General features: G+C 38.7%; 1 protein-coding gene across 3 annotated transcripts; it reads left to right on the forward strand.

Annotated features, from left to right (window-relative positions):
- The first annotated feature begins 12,263 nt into the window (after window positions 1-12,263).
- Window positions 12,264-15,904, forward strand: LOC145107877 (DEAD-box ATP-dependent RNA helicase 15-like). 3 transcript variants are annotated; one of them, XM_079044830.1, is made up of 12 exons: window positions 12,264-12,440; window positions 12,519-12,665; window positions 13,322-13,422; window positions 13,697-13,869; window positions 13,957-14,188; window positions 14,280-14,398; window positions 14,508-14,564; window positions 14,755-14,939; window positions 15,032-15,176; window positions 15,296-15,379; window positions 15,499-15,562; window positions 15,667-15,904. In XM_079044830.1, exons 2-12 carry the CDS (start codon window positions 12,550-12,552, stop codon window positions 15,675-15,677), a joined length of 1,287 nt encoding a protein of 428 aa, XP_078900956.1. In that variant the 5' UTR covers window positions 12,264-12,440; window positions 12,519-12,549; the 3' UTR covers window positions 15,678-15,904. The 3 variants fall into 3 exon arrangements, with proteins under 3 accessions (XP_078900956.1, XP_078900957.1, XP_078900958.1); XM_079044831.1 differs by having other exon boundaries at window positions 12,540-12,665; XM_079044832.1 differs by lacking the exons at window positions 12,264-12,440; window positions 12,519-12,665 and having other exon boundaries at window positions 13,582-13,869.
- Window positions 15,905-16,128: the final 224 nt, after the last annotated feature.

Here is a 16,128-nt window from a genome sequence, read left to right on the forward strand (position 1 = left end):
ATTAAATAAAACCCAAGTTTTATTAACGGAAACTGGGTAAGGATAACGAAAAAGTTTCGGGTTGTCACAGTACTTTCGCTTGTTTGAACTTTCTTCATGTAATTGTCATCAAAGGTTACATAGTAGGATTCTTCAATACGTTTGGAGCGTTTATTCAAAATCCTATATGCCTTTGAATTGAGTGAATAACCAAGAAAAATTCCCTCATCGGCTTTGACGTCGAACTTGTTTCGGTTCTCTTTAGAATTGAAAATGAAGCATCTTGAACCAAACACGTGGAAAAATTTAACGTTGGGCTTTCGATTGTTCAGAATCTCATACGGAGTGATGGATAATCGTTTGTTAAGTAAGGATCGGTTATGAGTATAGCACGCGGTTACAACTGCATCGGCCTAGAAGTATAGCGGAAGAGAAGCGAAGCTTAGCATGGTTCGGGCTGCCTCACATAAGGGGGCCGAGAAGTTGCGATATCCTCTTTTCAGCTAGAAAATCTTCAAAATCTTTATTCTTGAATTCAAGCCCATTGTCGCTTCTAATATTCCTCACCAGCTTTCGCAGCTGCAGTTCCACTTGCTTGATAAACGCCTTCAACTTGGGAGTCGCTTCTGATTTCTGTTTAAGAAAGAAAACCCAGGTGAAGCGTGAAAAATCATCTACTATGACAAGAATGAACTTACTACCACCGATGCTTTCGATAGCAGAAGGTCCACATAAGTCAATATGCAGAAGTTCAAGAGCTTCAACAATCTTTGAATTGATACGTGTAGGATGGCTCTTTCTGCTTTGTTTGCCCATCTCACACGCTGCACACAGGTGTTCCTTATCAAACTTGAGAAGAGGAAGGCCTCGAACATGATCACCAAGCACCAACTTATTAATGTCTTTGAAGTTCAGGTGCGATAGGCGTCGATGCCATAACCAGCTTTCATCAGAGTTCGCCTTTGACAACAGCCATATTGCTGGTTTTCCTCGAATTGGGTTGAGATTTAAAGGATACATCTCTCCCTTGCGTTCAGACTTCAACAGAACTCTTTTGGATTGCTTTTCAATAATTTCTGATCCCTCATCATCGAATGAAACTTTCAAACCAGTTCCCACAACCAATTGAGATACACTGATGAGGTTGTGCTGCAATCCTTCCACGCAAGCCACTTTTCGAATTGTGAATTCTCCGTTGGTTATCATTCCATATCCTCTAATTGTGCCAAAAGAATTGTTTCCATACTTCACACATCCACCATCCTTAAGGGACCGAAACTCCCTCAGTTCTTCCCTCCTTCCTGTCATGTGACGAGAGCAGCCACTGTCAATGTACCATTCGTCATCGAACTGCTCGTCACTTATAACCTGCAAATTCAAGCAGATTTAGGAACCCAAAGTCTCTTGGGCCCTGGTGAGTCTTTTACAGAAAAAGGAATAGCAGCAGAAATATCAACCAAATAAGTTCTTTTTATTAGAGTGGTTTTGTCTTTTCTTTTGATGGTATACACCTTGATTTTGTTTTTATCTTGTTTAAATTGTGGTGTATCAGATGGTGTGTTGTTAGATGGTTTTGGAATATACCTTTGAATCCTAGGGTTAGCTGACATTTTCTTATTATTGATATCAGAATTCGAATCAAGCTTTCCCTTTCCTTTGATGTCCTTCATTGAATTCGGCTTTTGTTGGTAGCAAGAAGGACGGAAGCTTGACTTTCGGTTGTTAGCCTTGACGTTGTGACCGAAACTTTATGTTCGATTCTAAGATCTGGTATTGTAACCGAAACTGGATGTTCGGTTCTAAGCTTTGGTGTTGGAACCGAAACTGGATGTTCGATTCTGAGCTTTGGAATAATAGGAGCTTGGACTAAAACTATCCTTTCGGTTTGGCTTGTCATTTTCTTTGACGTTTGACTCTTTCTTGGAAGGAATGTAGTTAGGGTTTTGAGACTGCCAAAACCGTTTTCGCTCATTCAGATTCTTCATGTATCTCTGATTTCTTTGGCGTTTCTGTTCAGCCAGCTGTTTTTGAGACTTATGAATATTGAAGCTTGATTTTGGCTTCTCCTTTTGAGTTTCGGTTGTCTTGGAAGATACATTAGATAATTTTATTTGGTTCTTCTGGTATCTCTTTTGTTCCACTCGTGCTTGGTTTATCAAAACTTGAGGGCTTGTTGATGGATTCAGCAACGTATCTACCTCTTACCCTCCACGAGGTTCGCTCTGATAAGCCGACAGTTTCATCTGCATTATCGATAGGGGCAGACCAGAAGTAATCTTCGCATCCTTCAGCATTGTTTGTGTCGACCAAGATTTTCAATTCTGCTATTTGTTTTTCAGTGACCCTTGTAACAGCATATACTTGATTTGGCACTGTTTGAACTTTCTGATAGACCAATGCTTTCTTTTTGAGTTTCTGCGGCTTGTCCTTTGACAAGCGAACATATTCAACCGAGTTCTCAGATATGAGTGGTTTTTCATTCTCGGTTTCGCTCTTCATAAATTCAGAGCAATCAACCACATCTTCCACCGAGATTTCGCTCATCTCACTTTCCTCATCAAATTCAGACGTGTTTTCTATATTCAGTTTATGTTCTGAAATTAATTTGGCGTTAGATGAGTCAAATGTTTAAATGGTCTCGGACTTAATTTTCAACCTATCATTTTCATCTAAAATATTTTTGAGCATACATTTATGTTCCTTAGAGTCAATAAAGGTCTCTATCTTGTCCAGTCCGATTTTATAAGTGATGGAAGTCTCTTCTGAGGACATTATGGATTCACACTCAGCGATGACCTCATCCTCCTTAAATTCAAGGAAGGGTAAGATCATCTTGTAATTTTTTTTTTCCTATTTCACAATTTAAGTGCAACTGAGTAATATTCGTATATAAGCGTTTAGCAATCAAGCAAAAAACATTCCGTTGTTTCAAAAACTTTAAATTGTCTCGTTGCAAATAAATAATTTCATCCCTAGCCCTAGTTAACTCCGTCTCGTTCAGCTCAATCCACATCCTTCTCTCCTCACTCTTCGAAGACACCCTGCTGAGTTGGTTAGTTAGGTTAGAGTTCGCTAAGCGAGTTTGCATGAGACTACCACTTAAGTTAGAGAATTTAAATTTTAGTTCATTTAATTCTTCTTCATAATTTGTTACGGGAACTTTAAGTGATTCAAGGATGGATTGTACCTTTTTGATCAGCCGATCACAGTCGTTGATCTTCTCACTCACGGGCTTGGCTGCAAAGCACTTGTCCTCAGTCAGGTTCGACTCCTTAAGCTCACCTTCGGTTGGTCTTCCAGCAGTAACCATCAAACATTTTCCAGCCGAACCAGTATCTTTCGCCACGTAAGCTCTTCCATGTGTGGGTTTTCTCACTTCTTCATCCTCAGAATCGGTTGACCAGACTTCAACGCCACCGAACTCATCTTCATCCACATTTTCATGCACAATCAAGGCATTCATTGAACTATTAGTTGCCTTTTTTTTCTTTATTTCTTCCAACTTTCGCATGTAATACGTCTCATCATCTTCATCGTCCCTTTTCTCAGCCATCTTCCTCAACATGCAATCTTTGGCAAAGTGGTTCTTGCCATGACAGTAATTGCAGTCGAATCCAGAGTCTCCTGCAAGCTTGCTTTCTTTCTTGTCGTCATCCTTTTGAGAGGTGTTCTTCGTTTCTTCTTTCACCTTCTCAGAGTTGTAACTTCCTTGCCAGTTTCTGTTCTTATTGACAGGGAACTTCTTTCGTGCAAACTTCTTTGGGTTGGTGACCATCATTGCATATTCTTCGCCTGTAAGGTCACACTCAGACATATCTGAATCCTCCTCTTCTTCTGCAACATTTTTGCCTTTTGAGACAAGGGCCAGCGATCCCACACCCGAAACTATCTTCGCCTCCTTGGTTACCACGCTTTCATGGGATTTAAGATTACCCACCAGTTTCGCTAGCGAGTATGATTTAAATTGTTCATGAACTTTCACTGTTGAAACCACTGCCATCCATTCTGGTCTTAAACCATTCATGAAGGTCACCTTTTGCTCAATCAATTTTCTTTCAATACCATGCTTGATCATCTTGCTAAGGAGACGATTGAAGCGATCAAAGGTTTGTATCAGTTTCTCTTCAGGTTTCTGCTCGAAAACTCCAAATTCTGAGAGCAACAAGGTTTGGATCAAGTGTTATAGATCCTCATCGGTTGAGTACAGTTCTTTTAACCTATCCCAGATTTCTTTAGCCGTCGTGCATGAACCGACTAAACGAAAAGTGTCAGATTGCAATGCGAATCTGATCATTCTGATGGCTTTCACATTACATATCACCTTGTCCTTTTTATCCTGTGGCATCTTATCTACGTCCGCCACAAGCTGATTATATTCTTTTTGAGTCTTCACTGTCCTGTTCGTTCCAGAGTGAATAAACGACCCAATCGTGATAGCTTCCCAGATGAGATAACCATTATCTTCAGATCCAACTATGTAATCTTCAAAGTGATGCGCCCACACTTCATAGTCTTGAGTGTAAAGAATGGGAACCCTTGTAGTGGATCCAATGTTGTTGGAGATGTTGATGGGATTAGTTTGTGAATCGTCGTGAGACATGACGAGCCTTTCCTTGGAACTGCTAGAATCAGACCTGTAAACTTGAGATTAGGGTTTTATCAAACACAAGAGTTACCGTCGACAGGAAGAAGACGACTTCTTTATATTCGATAAAAGCGGAAACCCTTAAGAATTCTTCAAACAGAAGGAATGTGTACTGATTACACAGTCTCCTGCTCTGATACCAATTGTTAGAACAATGTTATAGTAGGATCGATTAATTCTAAGCAGAAAAGCAATAAATTACGTAATAAAGAACACAGGAATGGTTTAACTGATGTCGAATGATTAAGCTTTAACACCTCAGAAGAGCTCGATTAAGAACTTCGACTGTAGAGGTGTTTAGGGTTACAAAGCAATAATAATAATAATGACGACCGTATCTAAGGCATACATGCATGCACTATATATAGCTTAACCCTAATTAATAATCACGGATGGACAGGCCCAATCCGGATATACAAAAACTAAGCCCATGACGCAACACAAAATACCCAACAGCTTCAATTCCTGCGTCCAATCATTCGTTCCTACTCGACGAGTCTGGGGCCTCCGAATCGTCGAGTCCCTTTGCAAAAATGAATGTTTTAATTTAAAATACATACCGGGATCCGGGCGTTACATTTATGGGAGGAAGTGAATGACCCCTATATGTTGGGGTGAGGTCAGTCAGCGGGTCATGGGGAGTACCGAAATGGTACTCAAGACTACCGAGTTGATTCAATGGGTTCAAAATAGACTTCAGATAGCTCATAGTCGGCATAAGAGCTATGCTGACAAGCGTCGTTCATACCTAGAGTTTCAGGTTGGGGATATGGTTCTCCTAAAGGTGTCACCTTGGAAAGGTGTGATCCGATTCAGGAAGCGGGGCAAGCTGGGCCCCAGGTATATCGGTCCTTTCAGGGTTGTAGCTCGGGTGGGCAGGGTAGCGTATCGTTTGGATCTTCCGGAGGAACTCAGTTAGATTCACAGTACTTTTCACGTCTCTCAGATGCGGAAGTGTTTGGTTGATGATTCCGTAGTAGTTCCACTGGAGGATATTCAGGTGGATGACCGCCTGAGCTACATTGAGAAACCGGTAGCGATCCTCGACATGAAGACGAAAAACTTAAGGAACAAGGTTGAGGGGTTGGTGAAGGTGTAATGGCAGCATTCGAAAGGTTCAGAGTGGACTTGGGAGCCTGAGGATGAGATGATGGAGCATTACCTAGAGTTATTTACGACAATGGACTTCGAGGACGAATTCTGATTCAAGTGGGGTAGAATTATAATGTCCAGGTTTCCAGGTATGAGCTTTAGCCTTATTTCAATTAACCTTGGTCTAGGCATGAGTACGCTAGGCGTACACAAGGTACGCACGACATAATCCCCCTTGCATGAGTGTTTTAGACTACCCCTACGTACGTTGGCCGTAATCAAGCAGAACACAAACCCTAAATTTTAGGGTTGTTGCCCTATATAATCATCATTATGAGGATTGAGGCTGCTTCCTCATCGGCCCCCTTCCCTCTAACGGTTCCCCACGAAACCCTACCCTCCTATAGTGTGTTGTTGAGCTTTGGAAGTAAATTTGTGTTGTTTTTGTGTGCATTAAAGAATGTGGTGCTTGGTGATCAAGCTTTAGTTGGACTTGAGGTTGTAGATCCAGAATCTTCATCACATTTGCTAGCTCCTGAAGGTATAAAGTTCTCATCTCGATACCACTTTGTGTTAGATTTAAATTAGGGCTTGATTTTGAGCTTATTATGGTCTTATGAGTCTCCTTGTGAGTTTGAGCCACTCCAGGAGCTAGGAATGCTAGATCTTAACCCCTCTAATGTTCCTTGTGTAAAAAAATGTTATCTTGATGAATCTTAGTGGACCATGCATGAGTTAGAGCCCTTATTATGGGTCTTAATGGACAAAATCGGGTTTTAGGTCCCTTTAAGTCATGCAAAGTGATAAATTTTCCAACTTTATGTGTTAATACCTTGAAATGAAGTAGATATGAGGTTTGGACGTTAAGAGCTTAAGTGATTAAGACAAAAATTGGACAAATGGGACTCCATCCGGTATGCGGGGCGTAATTGCTAGTACGCTGCACGTACTGGGTCAACTGCCTGTTTTTGAGTCAACACTCGTATGCCACGCGTACGAGGAGTGCGTCGTGCGTACTCGGTGAAGTGGACATTCAACGTTTTGGGCCCTTTTTGGACTTGTGATTCTTTTGGGCTTTGGGCCTTAACTGGGTTTTGGGCCTTATATCTGTTGGGCCGTAGTTGGGCAGTAATTGGGTCGTAGTTGGGCCTTAGGTTTATGAGTTAGGCCATTTTGAGCCTTGGGTCATTATTGGATTTTTGGGCCAAGTTAGGTGGACCCAGTAAGGGTAGGGTAAAATAGTCTTTTACCCTAGGAGTGAAGTTGAGGAGCAGGGACCCCAGTTAGGTTTATTAACCTAATTATTAATTAGGGTTTTGTTTGCTTGGTTAGTGAAGTGATTACCAGTTGCAGCAGTCCGATATTTTATCAGAGAGATTCAACAGATTGAGGTGAGTTTCCTTCATTGTATCCGTGGGTCGAAGGCACTAATGTCGGCCCACTAGTTTATGATGTAGTATGATGATTGTCTTTGTGACAATTGTCAGTTATGCCTGTATTTTCTTGATGACTATGTAATTCTTTTGTTATGATGTTATGTGGTAGTGGTAGGGGTGAAATAGACACAATATCCGGTTGAAATAAACCGAAGGGGATTGCAAGCACCTAAATATTCTTGGTTGTATCCGATTGAAATAGACCGATGGGGATTGCAACCACCCATATATGTTTGGTTGTATCCGGTTGAAATAGACTGAAGGGAATGGCAAGCACCGATATATGCTTGACTGTATCCGGTTGAAATAGACCGAAGGGGACTGCAAGCACCCATATATGCTTGACTGTATGTTTGCATGGTATGGGGTATTTTAGGGGAACTCACTAAGCTTTATGCTTACGGTTTTTAGTTTATGTTTTAGGTATTTCCAACTCTAAGAGGAAGGGCCTGACCTGATTGCACTGCATCTACCTATGATTTTCCGCATTATAAGATTTTGGAGAATTTGTACTCTGATAAAATGTTGTTATGATACACTTTCGACTGTTTTGATATGAATATCATATGTTTTGAATGAATTTAAAAACAAAATTTTATTTGTATTTTTGAGATGTTACATTATCCATCTAAACATCATTTTGATTCATATCTAAAGGTTGGAAACCTGGACCTAATGGATTAAGTTGAAAAAAACGCACTTTTGGTCCCTTTGAGACTTAACGACTAGATCTTATTTGTTGGGACCATTCTAATGGATAAAGTTGGAAACTTTATCCTTTATGAAGCTATTAGGAACCATAAAAATGTGATCTTGGTCCTTTTATCCCCTCCCATGCAAGAGTTGTGATGTCTTAATGGATTAATAAGTTAGGGTTTTAGCTTTTGGATCTTCCCTAGCCATGGAGAGTCGTAAAGGTGAAAACTTTATGACTTAAGACAATGTTGTGAGGCTAGATTTGAGTTTGGGTGAAAAGTCCTTAAGGGATTAACTGCTTAATGAAGGAGTGGTATCAGGCTGCGTATGTTGGGCGTACTCAAGTGCCTTGGACTTTGACTTTTGTTGACTTCCGTTGACCATTGACTTTTTGACCAAGTTTGACATTGGGTCAAACTTGAGGATTTTGGGCTATTGATTAAGATTTTATCTGGTTTTGGTGTTAGTGGATTCGCGGGAGCAAGCAGTGCAGAAGGGATCATATCGCAGTGTTTCAAGGTTCTTCGATTCAGGTGAGTTTTGTCTCACTGTACCCGTGGGTCGAAGGCACCAATTTCGGCCCACTAGTTTTAGTTATCTTTAGTAGAAGGATGTCATAGGGACTGTATATAGTCATGTAGGATAGACCGAGGACTATTGATCTAGGCTATTTTACCTGCTCCTTGTTTGGTTGTGGTTCCAAAGTAGGATCACTTGTCCGTAGGGGTAAGCAAAAACCGCACCGCAACTAAAATTAACCGCATAAACCGCAACCGATTAACCGCAACCGCAATAAAAACTGATGGTGATGTTTTCTGTTTTTCAAAAACCGCAAATTTGCGGTGCGGTGCGGTTATTAGTTTTCAAAAAATCGCAAAAAAACCGCACCGCACCGCATATATTATATACAATTTTTTTATTAATTATTAATATATTAAATATTAAAAATAAGACAAGTTTCATGGATGAAAGATTGATATAATACTAGAAGACAAAAGTGTTGGTTTTTTGTGATGTTTAACTTTGAAAAACGGTGAAATTAGACAATTTTAAGATATTTACTGTTAATTACTATTGATTTGACGTTTTTAAGATATTAGTTGTTTGTGATTTAAGTTAATTGTCTTATACCTTATGATTTTTTTATTATTACAAGTAATATGTTTGAACTCTTAAAGCCGTTTGAGCTCCAAACTATGGTTAAAAACCATACAAAATAACCACACCAAATCCATGCGGTTAATAACCGCAACACAGTAAAAACAAATCCGCACCGCAAAAATAGCCGCCTAACCGCACCGTAAAAATAACCGCACCAAGCGGTTTTGAAAATGGATCAACCGCATTTGCGGTTAGTGGTGAGGTTTTGGCTAATAACCGCACCGCGCTCACCCCTACTTGTCCGGGTGTCTATCTCACCTCTGAGTATATATGGTTATGCATTCCTTGGATTGTTGGTATTTAGTATGTTGTTATGTTGTAGTGATATGTTAGATTTGTATCCTGGTATATAGGATGTTGTTATGCGGTAGTGATATGTAGATTTGTATGTTTACATGTACTTGATGTTTATCATCTAGTGGAGTTCCATAGGGACTGTATGTGGTCATGTAGGATTGCCTGAGAACTCTTGATCTAGGCTTTCTTGTCTGTTCCTTGTTTGGTTGTGACTCTAGAGTAGGATCATCTGTTCGGGTGGCTATCTCACCTCTGGTTACTTATGGTTATGCATCTCATGGAGGATAGCTGGTAGCGGGAGAGTGTGCGGTGTGAGGACCAGTATGTGGTAGTGTGCTGTATGATTGTTGTTTGCATGTTTTATGTGCCTACTTTATCCTGATTGTTTATATGCCGACATATGGTAGTAATGAGTTGAGGTGGTCCCACTTTGTGTTGTAGGCCAAGATACCCCGGTGCGGGTCGACTGTAAGTCGTAGGCACAGAGGCTCGAAAAAAGCGGTTGGGTTGAGGCGGTAGGCCAACAAACCTTGGGTATTCCAGCCCGATGGCTGAGTGGACCCAATGCATGCTTGTATGTTTATCGTATGGGGTATTTTGGGGGAACTCACTAAGCTTTGTGCTTACTTAGTTGTTTATTCATTCAGGTATCATCGGTCGTCATGGGAATGCGAAGGCGTGCCTTACACATTCATCAACAACAATGAAGATTCCACGCTTTAATATTACTCTGATTTCAATAAATGTTTTTGGAATAAACAGTTTCCTTCAAGATGGATTTATAAATGGTAAGCTCTACTTAAATAAAATGAAAATTTTTTGTTGTGAAAATGGGAGGTTACAAAAATGGTGATAGTTTAAGCTTGATTATGTCTCATGTTCATGTAAATAAGAGAGCTAGATCAAAGTCATATCGACAACATATAGTAGTACCAACATCACGTACATGTTCTCGTGAACAACCTAGGACCTTAGGGTTAAAATCCATCATCAACCTTCATTATTTGGGGTTCTTAGACCCAAATTCAATGTTGGATATTCGTAGGAGACACATCAGGTAGAATAAAACTAATTAAAGACGGTTTAACTATAAAAAATTCAAAAGAAGGTCCAAAAAAGAAGTACTTATGCATCAAGTGTGAGTCGCTTCATTGAATAAACATGCAGATGATAAGTTTTTGATAGCACGACAACCATGGCTAGCAATGTCGCGGCGGTTGTACATCGGAGTTGAGATCATCAATAACAAGATCAATCTCCACCGTCAGTTTCTCCTGCTGTCAATGATATGCTTCACCACACTAATTTCATAGTGGATGATTTAGTGCACTATATAGACGGTGACTGAAGAATCGTAATAGAGTTTCGAACAACAAGTTGCCTTCAAGATTTACATGAGGTGGTCAGTAGGTTAAGAAAGCGGAATAATAGATTATGATGATTGAGGGTTTGAAAGAGAAGAAGGGTTTGAGAGTGAGGTAGCATGAGGTGCCAATGACATTGTAAGAATCTGGAAGTCTGTTATAAGTGGGAGAATCGAGCTCACAACATAGTAAGGGGAGGTGATGGTGGATGAGCTCACGACGGAGGAAGGCGGTGGATTCCGGATTGAGGTCGGATCTATGGGATACTACAGTAAGTTTTGATGGATAGATTTGAGAATTAGATAGTGTACGTGGTGGTGTAGCTGTGTAGACACATAAACCCCATTATGCCCTTGGGGTTTGTGATTCCATGTTATGCATATGTAATTTTATCGCTACATCTTTTTTAATCAAATTAATTCCCATACCGATCCAAATGTTAAAATGTAGTTATTTGGTTATATATATATATATATATATATATATAACTTATTTTTTTTAGAACCGACAATAATTAGAGGGTAACCCGACCCGATGGATCAGGAATACCTCGCGGGCCACCAAGAGGGGCACCACTCATCTCAAGAGGGAACGAATGATCGAACCCACACCAATCTAGGGAAAATCCCACACATATGCTCAGCTAAGGAGTCGAACTCATGATGCATCACAAACAGCTAGGCTGGTGATCACTTGCAATTAATGACTTATTTATATATCATTTTTAATTTTTTACTTATAAAAATATAAAATTGAATCGGGTGACAAAAAATATATAAATAAAATACATTTCAATTTCAATACACTAAGGGGGTGTTTGGATTAGCTTATTAGCTTATTTGTGGTGGGAATAAGCAATAAGCAATAAGCATGTGAAGAGATGCTTATTAAAATTAGCTTATTTAACTTAATAAGCTGGATTTTATCCAAACACTCAAAGGGGCTGTTTTTTTTTTTGTGCAGATCTGCGCAACCACTTTTGTCTGCGCCGCGCAGACAACGCGCATACATATGTCCTCGCAGAGTGTTTGTTTTTTGGAAGTGCGCAGATCAAAAAACGTCTACGCAAGGTCTTCCTGGCGCAGACATGAGCCACTGTCTTCAAAGGTCTTCAGACCTCATTTTAACATAAACCAAAAAAAAAAACGTCGCCTATCTTTTTTACCTTTTTTTTTTTTTTTTTTTTTTTTTGCTGAAAATGCATTTTTTTATGTTTATGACATTAAATTAATTTGAAAAATCAGCTTATTTCAGTACCTACAGATGTTAAAAAACAAACAGACTTCTAATTGCAGACTGCAGACACTTGGTCCACCTCTTCTGCTGCAGAAGCTTGCAGATATGGTCCGCAGACTGCAGACATTTTGACTTCAGAAAACAAACATCACCGAAATTAGCTTATTATGGGAATAAGCAATAAGCACCTCTTTTTTTCCTATCCAAACACCCCCTAATATTGTCAGACAACGGTATAACCCTAGTTGGATTAGTTTTTGTACGAAGTATGATAGGTGTGACGGGAGCGGCCACTTTAAGGGCATGGATGTAATTTACCGGTACACGATAACTTGTCTATAAATTATTCACTGTAGCCGTTAACTGTATCTGCCTCTCTAGTCTTCGTCTCGTTCGAAAACCCTAGATTTTTGTTTAATCTCTTTCAGGTGTTCTACCCTCAATCTCTGCTCTTAACACAACGCTTGTTGTTTGATCTCGATCTGTTTCAACGCGCTTCAGCCGCAAGCGAGTTTAGTATTTGGTCGAAGAAAGGTAAACATAAACCCTAAATCGCAGATTTCTCTCTTTTATTTTGAACATGGATTGATTGATCTTTATAATTGATTATAGCAAAGTAGTATTGCTGTGCAGAGGAGTTGTCATGGGGGAAGTAAAGGATAACGACGCTTACGAGGAGGAGCTTCTCGATTATGAAGAGGAAGATGAAAAAGCCCCCGAGGCCATCAACGGGAAACCTGGTTCCGAGACCGTCAAAAAGTAAGCCGCAGTACTTTGATCTAGGTTTTGTTTTTTTTTTTTTTGTTTTTTTTGTTTTTTTTGTTTTTCAGAGTTTGTATGACGTCTTGTTACTTGTTAATTTAAATTGAATCCTTTGTTTGAACTCGAGGAACTGTTTAGCTGGTAATTCATTGCAGAATGACATTTAGGGGGGATTCTCATTAATTTAATCATATTTGACAGTGAGGGAAAAATATTGAGAGTATTATTATTTAACACTAATGATAACCGTACTTGGAGAAAGTGTTAAACATGCCATGTCTCACGTACATTACCTGTATAGTTATATGAGTTATTTACAAGTGAGTTTTATTGGCAAAAGTATAAAAATTGGTATTACTCTACAACATAGTTGAACACAAGATACACTTCCGTTATCTTAGATCCTTGCATCAAAGAAACTATTCATCACTTGATTGTGGATCTAGGTACCACCAAAAGAATTTCATTATGAAACTTAAACGTATCACTCTCACCTGTTCAAACAAAGAGAACTAGAACACGTCTATGTTCCTCTTATTTATACATGCTCAACAGTGTTGAGATTTTATACTATTTCATTAAGGCTTTAACCTTCTTCTATTTGATGTGGCCTTCCTATATGTGATTTTATACTACTTCACTTGATATTTCAGGGGCTATGTTGGAATTCACAGTTCCGGGTTCCGAGACTTCTTGCTGAAACCAGAGCTTCTTCGAGCCATTGTAGATTCTGGATTTGAACACCCTTCAGAAGGCAAAGTCTTATACTTCTGTTTGTTTTCATTCATTAGTAGTTATAGATTGTATACCAAATTACCAATATGCTCCTGTTACTTTTTCTCCCAAGTTTCTTTCCTTTATACATGTGTCTTTCAACTAATTATACTTTTTTTTATTCTTTCCTTCTTTTCAGGTAAATATTACTTCCATGCTCATCATTTCAGCCAGATATCTGGTTTGGTAAACCTTTCCATTTTCGGGAAGAAGCCGTGATTTTTACTTACGAAGGATTTCATTCGCTTCATCAGTGCAACATGAGTGCATACCACAGGCTATTTTAGGAATGGATGTCATCTGTCAAGCCAAGTCTGGAATGGGGAAAACTGCTGTTTTTGTTCTGTCTACACTTCAGCAAATTGAGCCTGTAGCAGGTCAAGTTGCTGCACTTGTCCTTTGCCACACCAGAGAACTAGCTTATCAGGTCAGATTTTCATTTGTAACCCTTCAACAATCTGAAAATGTTAATTTTCACCCATGTCTTACTTTTTTTTTGTTTGTGGTCATATAGATCTGCCATGAGTTTGAAAGGTTCAGTAGATACTTGCCTGACCTCAAAGTTGCTGTCTTTTATGGAGGAGTCAACATAAGGACCCATAAGGAGCTGCTAAAGAATGAATGTCCTCATATTGTTGTTGGAACACCTGGAAGAATACTAGGGCTTGCTAGAGATAAGGATCTTGGATTGAAGAATGTGAGGCATTTCATCCTTGATGAGTGTGACAAAATGCTTGAGTCACTTGGTAGGTTGTTTTTTTTATTGCTGTCTTATTACTTATAGTGTATGCTTTAGTTTTTGGCATGTATGTTTAATTCTGTTTTACTTGTGTACAGATATGAGAAAAGATGTGCAGGATATTTTCAAGATGACCCCTCATGACAAACAAGTGATGATGTTCTCTGCAACACTAAGCAAGGAGATTCGACCTGTTTGCAAGAAGTTTATGCAAGATGTATGTAATACAATACAAATACATTGTTGTTTGTTTCTTGTGTAATTGAACTCTTTGTGTTTTGTAATTTGCTTAACAGTTTCTTGATTCCTGTTTTTACCATTTTCAGCCGATGGAAATTTATGTTGATGATGAAGCCAAGTTAACTCTTCATGGATTGGTCCAGGTATACAACTCTATGAATCCAAGTTAACTAAAAGAGCTGACTCATGTTTTAACTTTTTCACTTACTTTTATTTCCTGAAAATGACATGATTGTATTTACATGAAAATGTAAATGATTTCATATGAAAAATCATTCAACCAAACCTCATTCCTCTCAATCTGTTATTTCCTGTGATGTGATGTGATGTCAGCATTATATAAAATTGGGTGAGATGGAGAAGAATCGGAAGCTGAATGACCTTCTAGATGCCTTGGATTTCAACCAAGTTGTCATTTTTGTCAAGAGTGTGAGTAGAGCAGCAGAGCTTAACAAATTACTTGTGGAATGCAACTTCCCATCTATATGCATCCATTCTGGAATGTCTCAAGAAGAAAGGCAACCAACTAAACTAACTCACTGGTTTTTATAATATGTTTTTTTTTTTTTTTTTTTTTTTGTTGGAGTTGACTTGACATTTTTTGTATTAGATTGACACGCTACAAGGGGTTCAAGGAAGGGCTGAAAAGAATCCTGGTGGCAACTGATTTAGTTGGAAGAGGGATAGACATTGAGCGTGTTAATATTGTCATTAATTATGATATGCCAGATTCTGCTGATACATATCTCCACAGGGTTCGTTTCTTTCATTTAATTTTATATAAAAACAAGTAAAGACTATTATTATTATTATTATTATTATTTAAATTAATGTAAACTGATTTCTTAATTGATGATGCTTTGTTTTGGCACAGGTGGGAAGAGCTGGCAGATTTGGTACAAAAGGTCTTGCTATCACTTTTGTATCATCTGCTTCAGACTCTGATGTTCTTAATCAGGTATTTATTTGTTGCACTTTTGCACCCTAACATAAAAAGTACATTTTTTATTATTATTTTGGTGGACTGAATATCTGTCTAATTTTATATCATAATTTTAATTTTTATGTTGCTTGCAGGTTCAGGAAAGGTTTGAGGTCGACATAAAGGAGCTTCCGGAACAAATCGATACTTCAACATACAGTATGGCCTTTTTTGCAATATTTATGATTATTATTTTTAATTGTTTTTGTTTTGGTGATTATGTTCTAAACAAGCTCTGTTTCTGAATCCTTGTTTTGTAACAGTGCCGGCATAAGAAGTGGTTGGTTAAGTATGCGGATGGTTATGAGAAAAATTTCACATTGTCTGAACGACTGGTATTTAATATTTTCTTGCAGACTTTGAGTTTTTGGATTGGAATTTTAAAAGCAGTTGAGATTTTGGAAGTTAGTTAGTTGTTTGTGCTTTCTCTTTCTCTTTCACTTTTCTCTTGTACAAGTGGTATTATTAGTTGGTAATTGAATTTTAAAATGGGGGCATCAACTTTGCATCTTTGTTTATGGGGTAAAAATTACAAGCAGGTGGAACATGATCTTGGTTCACGATCCAGATCATGTTGTTAAAACAAATGGTTGATCACATGTTAATGAGTTTTGGCCATAGAGTCATCTCATCTTATGAAAATTCTAATAGAGTGTTTGTATGGAAGTAGATATCATTGTGAGTTTATATTTTTGGTTGTATGACTTACAATATATGAATTCATT

The sequence above is a fragment of the Lactuca virosa genome, chromosome 4 (genome assembly GCF_052849685.1).
Source record: "Lactuca virosa cultivar CGN04683 chromosome 4, Lactuca_virosa_CGN04683_v6, whole genome shotgun sequence".
NCBI classification, from domain to species: domain Eukaryota; kingdom Viridiplantae; phylum Streptophyta; class Magnoliopsida; order Asterales; family Asteraceae; genus Lactuca; species Lactuca virosa.

Excerpts from the sequence above, each read along its gene's own strand:
- LOC145107877 (XM_079044830.1), top strand. The coding sequence starts at position 12,550 with ATGGGGGAAGTAAAGGATAACGACGCTTACGAGGAGGAGCTTCTCGAT. Across the intron at positions 15,177-15,295 it reads CTGATACATATCTCCACAGG|GTGGGAAGAGCTGGCAGATT; the intron begins GTTCGTTTCTTT and ends GTTTTGGCACAG. Across the intron at positions 15,380-15,498 it reads ACTCTGATGTTCTTAATCAG|GTTCAGGAAAGGTTTGAGGT; the intron begins GTATTTATTTGT and ends TGTTGCTTGCAG.